The following is a 10,760-nucleotide window of genomic DNA, read 5'->3' on the forward strand; positions in this document are numbered from 1 at the left end:
ACCGGTCCCTGGTGACAAAAAGATTGAGGACTGCTGTGTTCAGTCAGTTCAGTCGCTCAAGTTGTGTCCAACTCTTTGTGACCCCATGGACTGCAGCATGCCAGGCTTTCCTGTCCATCACCAACTCCGGAAGCTTGGTCAAACTCATGTCCATCGAGTTGGTGATGCCATCCAACTATCTCATCTTCTGGCGTCCCCTTCACCTCCCGCCTTCAATCTTTCCCAGCAACAGGGTCTATTCCAATGAATGAGTTCTTCGCATCAGGTGGCCAAAGTATTGGGGTTTCAGCTTCAGCATCAGTCCTTCCAGTGAATATTCAAGACTGATTTCCTTTAGGATGGACTGGTTTGATCTCCTCGCAGTCCAAGGGACTCTCAAGAGTCTTCAACACCACAGTTTAAAAGCATCAGTTCTTCGGCATTCAGCTTTCGGAGACTTCAGATTCAACCGGAATGGGGCAGAACATCAGACCACCACCAGGGGGCTCCCACTGAGTTCCAAGAGACGGGCAGGGGTGTCACTGGGTCGTAGAACCGGAAAAGTTTGGGACAGGCTCCTCTGGCCACTGTAAAGGGAGTATGCTGGGGTTAGGGGGCCCCATAAAGATCTGGAAAGAGGAAACCCTGGCCAGGATGGAGTTGTTTCGGCCGGTCACTCAGGAGGTCCTGAGTGCACCCCCGGCCGCTCCGGCAGGGGCCGTGGTCCGCGCGTCTTTGCCTGGAGGGTGTGGCCTAGCAGCAGAGGCGTGGTTGGGGGCGGGGCCTTCGCGAGGCGGGGCCGCGCGGAACCCCGGCAGCGGCGGCCGAGGCAGGAAACCGGGGCTTGGCCCCGGCGGCGCCGGCGCGCGATTCCATCCCAGTCCCCGTCCTAGCCGAGCGACCCTAGGGCCGGAGCATGGACTCAACAGAGCCGGGTAGGCGGTCCGGGACTCGTGATCCTCGAGGGGCCTCTCCCGACCGTATCCTACTTCCTAAATCAGTGAGAGTCCCCTCCTGTCCCTCTCTGTCCGGAAAGCTGGGAGAGGAGTTCCTGAATGGGGAGGACGCGGGAATTCTCCACTGTGGGGACTCCCAAGCTGAGAGGGGGTCCGGGACACCAGCCCCTGACCCCCTCCCCCGTAGGAGTTCACCCCGGATGTCTGGGGGAGGGGGCCCAGGAAGGGGAAGTGGCCGCTTCTGCTTCTGATATTTGTGATGGGGGCAGGGTGTCACGACTGCTGATGGAGAGGGCAACGCGGCAGGATCCCCACCCAGCTACTCCATTGCGCAGGGAGGGGAACATGCTGGTCTGCGCCCCCTAGAAGGGGTGCCCGCAGCAGAAACGTGGCGAGGTCCGACTTTGTTTCCGCCAGTCTTTGTGTCTCTGATTTGCATATTGAGTGTCATTTGGTCTTTATGCCTCTCCGGGTTTCAATCTGCCCGTGTGTGTTTCTGCCGCGGGCCCTGTGCTGGTCTGTCCCACGTGTATTTCCATCTGTCTGGCCTGAGGTCCATGTGGCTCCATTGTCAAGCTGTCTCTGTCCCTGGAGATAGTGTGGCTGTATCTAGGACATCTGTTTTGTCACTTTGCTTCTAGGCCCATGCATGTGTGGGTGTCTCTGCTTCTCCAAGCAGCGGTCTCTGTGTTGGGTTGTGCCTGAGTCCGTCTGCCTGTCCTGAGTCGGGCCCCACCCAAGCCCACACTCCCGCCATCCCAGCTCAAACACCCACACCATCCTGCACTCCCCATGGGACCAGAACTCTCTCTCTCTTTCTTTCGTTTCTCTTTCCCTCCACCCTCCCACCCCACCTCCCCTCCCCCATCCCCCCACCCCCGATCCCACCCCCACCCCTGCTCGCCATCCTCACCCTCCAAACGACCTGCCAAGGTGCAGTGGGTGGAGAGAGGCTTCTGTTGCCCCATGTGTGATACTCCCCTCTCCAAGGGTTACCCCCGGCTCCTGAGAGCAGGAAGAGGTACAGTGACATCTTCCGAAGCCTGGACAACCTCGAGATCTCACTGGGGAACGTGTGAGTCTGAGCCTGAGTCACCCCAAATTCTGCCAGGATCCCTAAATCCCTAACCATTTAGATGCCCAAAGCCCCTTTAGGAACCTGCAGCTTCTGGATGCACTTACCTAATAACCCAAGAAGCCTAAGAGAGGGCCTTCAACACATCTGAGTATTCCCAAATTCAACCCCCTAAACCCACCAGCAACCCCCAGAGCGATCCTAGGGCCCCCACGTATCCTTGTGATGCTTGTGATCCCTTAAAACATTGGAGAGCTTTATAATGCTACTCTAAACCCCAAAGTTACCCAGGATCCTTCAAATTCTATCTCAAATTTCATTAAAAAAAAAAAAAGCTCACTTACTTCCCTCCCTAAAGTCCCATCCCTCAGGACCCCCAGATATGACAGATGTCACAGAGGTGATATCTAGGACCATCCCCAAACTGCCCTGGGGTCCCTAGCACCCTAGGTGGGACAGACTCGGTGGAGGGTGGCATCCTGACTCCCTGACTTCCCAGGACTCTTGAGATGCTGGCTGGAGACCCTGTGATTTCAGGAGACCCAGAACCTGACAAGAACCCCACAGCCGCTTTGGTGAGAGATGGAACCCAGGGGACAGGGAGAAGGGGCCTCAGAGGACAGACCGAGGAAAGTGGGGCACTTGCACTGCGTGTTCCTGAATGCTGTCTCCTCCCACCCCTCAGACCAGTGAAACCAGCCGTTGGAGTGGCCCCTCCCCAGAGGATCCTGCACCCCTTACAGGTAGGGGGCTCTGGGCCCAGAAGCATGGGGGCAGAAAGGAGTCCTTCATCACCAACTGCCTGTTCCATGCACCAGGGACATGGCAGTGCACACAGCAGACATGAACCCCTGTCCTCAGGGAGCCCCAGTCTCAGCAGAGAATTCGTGTAAGATAGCAACCTGGATACGTAAAAGCAAGGCAGTGTTTGGAGAAGCCATAGGATGTAGAACAGGGTTCACTGGTCTGGTCTGAGGGCTCAGGGAAGTTTCAGAGGTCCACCCATCTGCCCCAGGGGAGGAACTGGACTTGCGGCTCATCCGAACCAAGGGGGGCGTGGATGCAGCCCTGGAGTACGCCAAGACCTGGAGCCGCTACGTCAAGGATTTGCTGGCCTGGACTGAGAAGAGAGCCAGTTATGGTGAGGGCTCCTTGGGCCCAGTCCCAGGCCCTGTGCTCCACCCTGCAGTACTCGCACCCCACCTAACTCAGACCCCTGCTGTCTACCCCCAGAGCTGGAGTTTGCCAAAAACATCATGAAGATTGCTGAGGCTGGCAAGGTGTCAATCCAGCAGCAGGTAGCCCTGAGCAGACACTGGCCCCCAGAGCCCAACCCCTTCAGAATCCCAGCTGGGCCCTCCTAGATCCTCAGCATCCTCTAACACCAGCTGCCTCTCCCCTGCCCAGAGCCAAATGTCATTGCAATATATCTACCTCCTGTTTCTGGAGCACGACCTCAGCCTAGGAAACCTGGCCATGGAGACACTGGCCCAGCAGAAAAGAGACTACTACCAGGTGAGGGGGCCCCTCATGCATCATTTCTCTACAAGCATCCGGGGAGGCATCATTACCATCAGCACCATTTGCTGATGAGGAAGCCGAGACCAGGGATGCTGCGGAACTTGCCCAAGGTTACCCAGCAGAGATTCAAACCAGGCTTCCTGTGTGATTACAAAACTGCTTTTGTTTGTCCGCGGGCCATGGGGCAAGATGCTGAGTGTACTCAGGAAGAGAGCCTTGGCATCCCCAGCTCCAGACCCAAAGGATGGAAGTGACCACCGAGATTCTTTGCGGAGAGGCCACGGGGGTAGGGGAGGGCAGATCTGGGGGAGAAGACCCAGGAGAGGGTGTAGACCTAGAAAAGGGTCCAGAGGGTGAAAGACGTGTGGCCCCGGTGAATGGGATGACCAAGCAACCCAGGCAGCATTCCTCATTCCCCATCCTTCCCAGCCCTTGGCTGCCAAACGGACTGAGATTGAGAAGTGGCGGAAGGAGTTCAAGGAGCAGTGGATGAAAGAGCAGAAGCGGATGGTGAGGCCTAGGGTTGCGGGCTGGGAAAGCGGGTTGGGGGAGGAGATGAAGAAGCCGGAAGACTCGTCCCTCTTCCGCCCCTAGAACGAGGCGGTGCAGGCGCTGCGGCGGGCCCAGCTCCAGTACACGCAGCGCAGCGAGGAGCTGCGGGTGCGTTCCCAGGTATCGCCGGAAGACCTGGCTCTCCAGGCCTCACCAGGCCCCAACAAACAGCAGGAGCGGCGGCGGCGCTCTCGAGAAGAGGCCCAGGCCAAGGTGGGGACGGTGCCCCGCTGCGCTTCGGCGCCCCCAGCCCCACGGATCTCTCCCATACACGCTCCCTGCCTCGGTTTCTCCAGGCACAGGAGGCCGAAGCGCTGTACCAGGCCTGCGTCAGAGAGGCCAACGCGCGGCAACAGGAACTAGAGGCCGCCAAGCAGCGGATCGTGTCACACGTGCGCAAACTGGTGCTGCAGGGGGACGAAGTGCTGAGGCGGGTGAGACCCTAACCCGACGGCTGCCCGCCACGCTCATTAGCACCACTGGGCCTCACCTGCCCCTAGACCGCCTCTGGTGCACCAGGACTCGCTCCCTCTCCTGGGACAGCCAGCTCCCGCCCCCAGACCCTGACAGCACTTCCTTTCTCGTTCCCCACTCAAGGGGTCCTCCCCCGAGGTTGACCCACCCGGGTTCTGATCACACCCCTATGCCAGCGGCAGGCTCAATCCCTCAGCCACCTCCCACTGCCCTGCCCGGCCCCCAAGCCTGGACCAGCCTGGATGGAGCTGGTGTCGCTCAGGGTCAGGCCACGCCCCAGGCTCCCAGGCTCCGCCCCTCTCACACGCGGGCTCCGCCCCTCTCACACGCGGGCTCCGCCCCTCTCACACGCGGGCTCCGCCCCTCTCACACGCGGGCTCCGCCCACAGGTGACCCTGGGATTGTTCGGGCTTCGAGGGGCTCAGGCAGAGCATGGCCCCCGCGCCTTCGCTGCCCTGGCCGAGTGCTGCGCTCCCTTCGAGCCCGGCCAGCGATACCAAGAGTTCGTGAGGGCCATAGGGCCCCACTCCCCACCGCCCCCGCCACCCGCCTATTCTTTCCAGGAGTTCACGCACAGGTGGGTCCCCAGGAGCAGGGTCAAATAGGAAGCCAGGGAGACGCGGCGGCGCCAGGCATTTGGGTGGGGTTGTCCTAGTCGTGGGAGGGTTGGGAATTTGGGGTTACTGCACTGGGGGCGATGATGCCCATGGCCATAAGGGCTTGCAGACCTAAGTCCTTGAAGTTGGGTCCTAAAAGGGATGCCAGGGGTGATGTCAGTCCCAGGCCAGCTTCCTGATTATCAGAGCCCTCAAACCTCTCCTCTCAGTTCCCCCCTGGACACAAGAAAGAAGCTCTCTGGAGCACCCCCTCCACAGCTGGATGAGAGTGCAGCTGAGCCAGGCCCTTGGGAGGACACAGGCACAGGCTGCCAGGGTGAGTACCGTGGAAGGCGGGCAGGCGTGGTGCGGGGAGAAGGCCACACCTGACTGGCCTGCCTCTCCCTAGGAGCTCCGGGCCCCACTGTGGGCAGCGATGTGGACAGTGTGGGCGGCAGCAGCGAGTCTCGCTCCCAGGACTCTCCCACTTCCAGTCCAGGTGGGACCATCCTCGGCCCCTGGCCAGGCTCCGACCCTCAATCTCAAACCCTCTTTCTTTGACCTCTGACCTACCTTGCATCCCTGACCTATTTTCTCAACCTCTGACCCATTCTCTTGATCCAACTTGGAACCACCACTACCCTCAGGTTACTGACCTATATTCTTCAGCCCCTAACCCCTGATCTGTCTGACCCCCCTGACCTCTGACCCTTTCCCCAAGGGCATCCGTGGGTGCTTTGGGAAGGCTGAAGACCAGGAAGGTCTCCTTAGCCTTGGAGCTTCCCCCATGACCTCTGTGACCCTCACCCTCTGTAACCTTCTGACTCCAGGCTCTGGCACAAGGCGGCTGGTAAAAGTGTCATCCATAGGCACCGAGTCTTCAGATGACTTTGAGGAGCGAGACCCTGGTGAGGCTGGAAGCAGGTGGAGGTGGGCTGGGGATGGACTAGGCACTTCTGACCCCTGTCTCCCTCCCTGCAGACCTGGGAGATGGGCTGGAGAACGGGCCAGGGACCCCCTTCAAGAAGTGGATACTATCCAACGCGGCCCAGACCCACCGGTTGCGGCGGCTGCGGGGCCCAGCCAAGTGCCGAGAGTGTGAGGCTTTCATGGTCAGCGGAACAGAGTGCGAGGAGGTACGGCCTGGGCTGACGACCTAATGACTTCTGCTGACCCCCAGTGACCTCTCTGACCACAGGCATCTCCGTGACCTGAGATTCCTAAGACCTTCCCATGAGAGGCCTGCCCTGATCTGATGCTCCCCTATGAACCCCCTGAGTATCTCTATGACCTTCTCTCCCCACTGACCCTCATTACCGTCCCTCAGTGCTTTCTGGCCTGCCACAAGCGCTGCCTCGAGACCCTACTGATCCTCTGTGGACATAAGCGGCTACCAGCCCGGACAGCCCTGTTTGGGGTCAGCTTCCTGCAGCTGCCCAGGGACTTCCCGGAGGAGGTGCCTTTTGTGATCACCAGGTGCACGGCCGAGATAGAACAGCGCGCGCTCCACGTGCAGGTGCTGCCTTGACCTTTGACCACCCCCAGTAGTGACCCAGCCCTCTCAATGGCCAGACTGCAAGCCAGGTGTCCACTTCCCACCCCTGCCCTGCAGGGCATTTATCGGGTCAGCGGGTCCAGGGTCCGCGTGGAACGGCTGTGCCAGGCTTTTGAGAATGGCCGAGCATTGGTTGACCTGTCAGGGAACTCACCTCATGATGTCTCGAGTGTTCTCAAGAGATTCCTCCAGGAGGTGGGTGCTCAGTGGCTTGGGACTCATGGGCCAGATGGGCTCAGGCTGAGGACCCTCTGCAGCCCACCCACACCCATATCCCCCTGCCATTCCACCCCCAGCTCACTGACCCCGTGGTCCCCTTCCACCTCTACGATGCCTTCATCTCTCTGGCTAAGACCCTGCATGCAGACCCTGTGCACGACCCTGGGACCCCCAGCCCCAGCCCTGAGGTTATCCGCTCGCTGAAGACCCTCTTGGTGCAGCTGCCCGACTCTAACTACAGCACCCTGCGGCACCTGGTGGCCCATCTGTTCAGGTGTGCACTGTCCTTGATCTTGACACGTGACTTCTGATCTGAGGCTCAGACTGTTGTGCCCTCCTTAGACATGGGACCACTGACCCCTGACACTGACTTCTGACCTTTGTATGTGTTTTCTGAGCTCTGAAACTTAATACATGACTTCTGACTTTGGATGCTGACCCTTGACCCCCATCTCCAGGCTTGTGGCTACTGGTCACAAACAATGACCAGGACCTCTTACCCATGACTTGAGCAAGTCGCCACTAGCCTGGTTTGCAGGTCCTACCCAGTGACCAGTAATCAGACACTCAGGGCCCTGATCCTTCTGCTCCTTCTGCTCCAGGGTGGCTGCACAGTTTGAGGACAACAAGATGTCTGCCAACAACCTGGGCATTGTATTTGGGCCGACGCTGTTGCGGCTGCCCGACGGTCCAGGGCCAGCAGGTGCCGGACCTGTCACCTGCCTGCTGGATTCCGCACACCAGGCTCAGCTCGTCGAGTTCCTCATTGTGCACTATGAGCAGATCTTTGGGCCTGACGAGCTCCTCCTGGCCACTGAGCCCCTGCCCCGAGACCCCAGCCCACCTCCTGCGACCCTCCCAGCTAGCCTCCAGCCACCACACTTACAACTTGTCCTGGACCCCCTGCCCTTATCCCTAGCCTCAGACCGGGACCCAGACGCCATGCTCCTTGGTGCCCTGGAGAAGCATCCCGAGGCCACACTCCCAGAGGTAGGAACCTGCTGGGCCCACAGACATGGGGAGAACCTGCTCTCCATGTAATCCTCCCACTCTCTCTCTTGTCTTCCTTCCTTCCTTCCCCTTTAAAATTGTCTATTTCATTCCCTTCCTCCTTTATTATTGACCCTGCGCTCATCCTGAAAGGAAAAGTAAGGAATGGAGTGGTGGGAAATAATGGGATAACAACAGGGTACAGCCTTGCAGAGATCCTAACATGAATACTATTGATTCCTTCAACAGAATATTTATTGAACACCTACTGTGTGCCAAGCATTGTTCTAGGCATTACATATATATCAGCAAAATACTCAGACTCCACCCTCTTGGTTGCCTCCCTTCTAGTGAGGAAAAAACCAACAATAAACAAGATATATGATACAAAGTTATACAAAGGTATATAGGATGTTACAAGGTGATGAGTACTCTAAAGGAAAGAAAGGGTTGGGTAAAGTAAGAGACGTCAAGGGCACCAAGGTGAGAGGTAATGGGCAGTTTGTAACGGTAAATAGGAGGCTGTGGGTGCGTCCCATGAAGAAGATGAGTCCGCTCAAAGACTAGAAGGATGTGAGGGGGAAGTAAGCCAGGTGGAGACCAGGGAAAGGGTGTTCCAGGCAAAGGGAACAGCCAGTACAACAGCCCTGAGGTGGGACCATGCCTGCTGTGTTCAGGACACAGCCTTATGCTGTAATGAATGAGTGAGGGGAAGGTGGTAGGAAGTGAGGCCAAAGAGGGGTGTGCAAGCCTCCATTGACTGCATACCTACAGTGCAGGTGAGTTTGCATAGTAAGTGCCCTAAGAGGTACCTACTGTTAGTGAAAACCATATATAGATGGGACTCTTAGGGGAGGCTTCCTGTCCCTCAGGTCCTGATATACTCACCATTCCTGAGAGCTTGGATCTCCCCTGTAGCACCCCAGAGCCGGAAAAGGGGCTGTGAGTGAGGTGTGGGACTCAGAACTCCAGAAAGTGCTCAGGACCGAGAGAGAGCATTCCAACTGCTATTAGCATTTAGCGAAAGGATAAACTAAAAGGTACACAGATAAGCTAAAAAAGCAGGCCTAAAATTGCAGAAAGTATAGCAGGATGGAGATCAGTAGTTCACCCCTTCCTAACGGAGAGATGGCTGTCACTTTCCAGGCTGGTCCTCTGCTGCCTGTAATGCGGGAGACCTGGGTTCGATCCCTGGGTCGGGAATATCCCCTGGAGCAGGGAATGGCAACCCACTCCGGTATTCTTGCCTGGAGAATCCTGTGGCCAGAGGAGCCCAGTGGGCTATAGTTCATGGGGTCGCAAAGAGTCAGACACAACTGAGTGACTAACAACCAACAACCTCTGCTGAACAAAGACATTCCCACTTTACAGAGCCCACAGTTGAGATTAATGACACCTCTTCTCAGGAGGGCAAACAGTACATTCTTGAGGGCATCATCTCTCCCCAAATAACAAAACTGAAACGAGGAGCTTTGGCATGTTCAGGAGTCTCCAAGAACTGGGATTTTATTGCTGGTTCTAGAGTCTCCAGTGTTCTTGCCTGGAGAATCCCAGGGACGGTGGGGCCTGGTGGGCTGCCGTCTACGAGGTCGCACAGAGTCGGACACGACTGAAGCGACTTAGCAGCAGCAGCAGCAGAGTCTCCAAGAACTGCGATTTTATTGCTGGTTCAAGAATCTCCAAGAACTGGGATTTTATTGCTGGAGGTCTCATTCCTGGGTTTCTTCTTACAGATTTCAACTCTGCAGAGTGAGCAGGAAGAGGAAATAACCGAAGACATCAAAAATGAGGGAGGGGAAGGTGAGTGTGTTGGAGGTTAGCCCAGGGTTCTGGGGTTGCTCCTGCCCTGGGGTTGCTGGACTTTGTGATGACAATGGAGGGTGGTATCCAGAGGACTTTGGGGTGCTTAGCATTGACCACCCTATCCCACAGTGTCCAGCCAAGGGCCTGAGGACTCACCCCTGGGGACACAGCCTCGTGGCCACTTCAGCCGCCAGCCAGTGAAGTATCCCCGGGGAGGTGTGCGGCCTGTCACCCACCAGCTGTCTGGCTTGGCCCTGGTGGCTTCCAAATTGTCAGAGGAGACCTCCGTCACATCAGTGCCCCAAGGGAGCTTGCAGAGGCGAGGACCCAGCCCTGCCGCTACCATCCGTGAGGACAGCCCTCTGCGCCGCACCCCTCTGCCCAAGCATTTTGAGATCACCCAGGAGACAGCCAGGCTACTCTCCAAGCTGCACAGCGAGTCTGTGCCCACGGCCACCTGCTGCCCAGACCCCCAAACTGAGGAGGCTGAGGATCGCCTCTGACTATTCCAGCACTCTGATCAAGAAGGCCAGGACTGAGAAGATGGGCCCAACTTCCCAGGAGTTAAATGTTGGGGTGTCTGGAGAATTCCTCTGAGGAAAGACTACATGGCCTAGTGGAGAACTAAAACTCTTTTGGCGGTACCAGCTTACCCTCTACAAGACACAGGTCAATGTCAAGTATCAGGGCCACTCAGGTTCAGAGGTTACTCAGGGTCAATATAGGTCATGGGATCCTTGAGACAGGGGTGCTTTTTGCTACTTTGGTTGTGGCCACTCCCCCATCTCTGTCTGCCTCCTTAGCTGATCCCAAGTGACCAGATCTTGGAGGGTGTGGCAACCCAGACTCAGCATCCTGGTGGTGCCTGGGGTCTGGTGGCCTCTGAATAAACTGTGTCTTTTATATCCTTGAGTGTCTTTCTTTGCTGGGGGAGGGTGACACAGGAGAGGTCGATAAGGCAGCAGTCTTCCGCTTCATTTTCACCGACTACAGAAGCCAAAGCCCTCTTATTTTCACCTCAGAACACCGCCGAGCACGTA

At 57.4% G+C, this 10,760-nt stretch overlaps 1 protein-coding gene across 4 annotated transcripts; it reads left to right on the forward strand.

Moving 5' to 3' along the window:
• The first annotated feature begins 759 nt into the window (after positions 1-759).
• Positions 760-10,625, forward strand: GMIP (GEM interacting protein). Of its 4 annotated transcripts, XM_086408126.1 has the most exons (21): positions 760-914; positions 1,926-2,010; positions 2,510-2,585; positions 2,696-2,753; positions 3,026-3,151; positions 3,244-3,308; positions 3,418-3,525; positions 3,961-4,041; positions 4,126-4,296; positions 4,380-4,517; positions 4,947-5,134; positions 5,384-5,490; positions 5,563-5,652; positions 5,984-6,061; positions 6,135-6,289; positions 6,481-6,669; positions 6,766-6,903; positions 7,005-7,201; positions 7,530-7,917; positions 9,651-9,717; positions 9,850-10,625. In XM_086408126.1, exons 1-21 carry the CDS (start codon positions 896-898, stop codon positions 10,221-10,223), a joined length of 2,898 nt encoding a protein of 965 aa, XP_086264252.1. In that variant the 5' UTR covers positions 760-895; the 3' UTR covers positions 10,224-10,625. The 4 variants fall into 4 exon arrangements, 2 of the variants coding, with proteins under 2 accessions (XP_086264252.1, XP_086264251.1); XR_015166416.1 differs by lacking the exon at positions 7,005-7,201; XM_086408125.1 differs by lacking the exon at positions 760-914 and having other exon boundaries at positions 1,597-2,008.
• Positions 10,626-10,760: the final 135 nt, after the last annotated feature.

The sequence above is a fragment of the Bos grunniens genome, chromosome 7 (genome assembly GCF_055505025.1).
Source record: "Bos grunniens cultivar Pamir isolate PY7600 chromosome 7, Bosgru_T2T1.0, whole genome shotgun sequence".
NCBI classification, from domain to species: Eukaryota; Metazoa; Chordata; class Mammalia; order Artiodactyla; family Bovidae; genus Bos; species Bos grunniens.

Bases quoted from the DNA above. Each gene is read 5' to 3' on its own strand.
- GMIP (XM_086408125.1), top strand. From the start codon at position 1,728: ATGGGACCAGAACTCTCTCTCTCTTTCTTTCGTTTCTCTTTCCCTCCA. The intron at 2,009-2,509 runs GTGTGAGTCTGA...CTGACTTCCCAG, and splicing joins TCGAGATCTCACTGGGGAAC to GACTCTTGAGATGCTGGCTG. The intron at 2,754-3,025 runs GTAGGGGGCTCT...CATCTGCCCCAG, and splicing joins GGATCCTGCACCCCTTACAG to GGGAGGAACTGGACTTGCGG.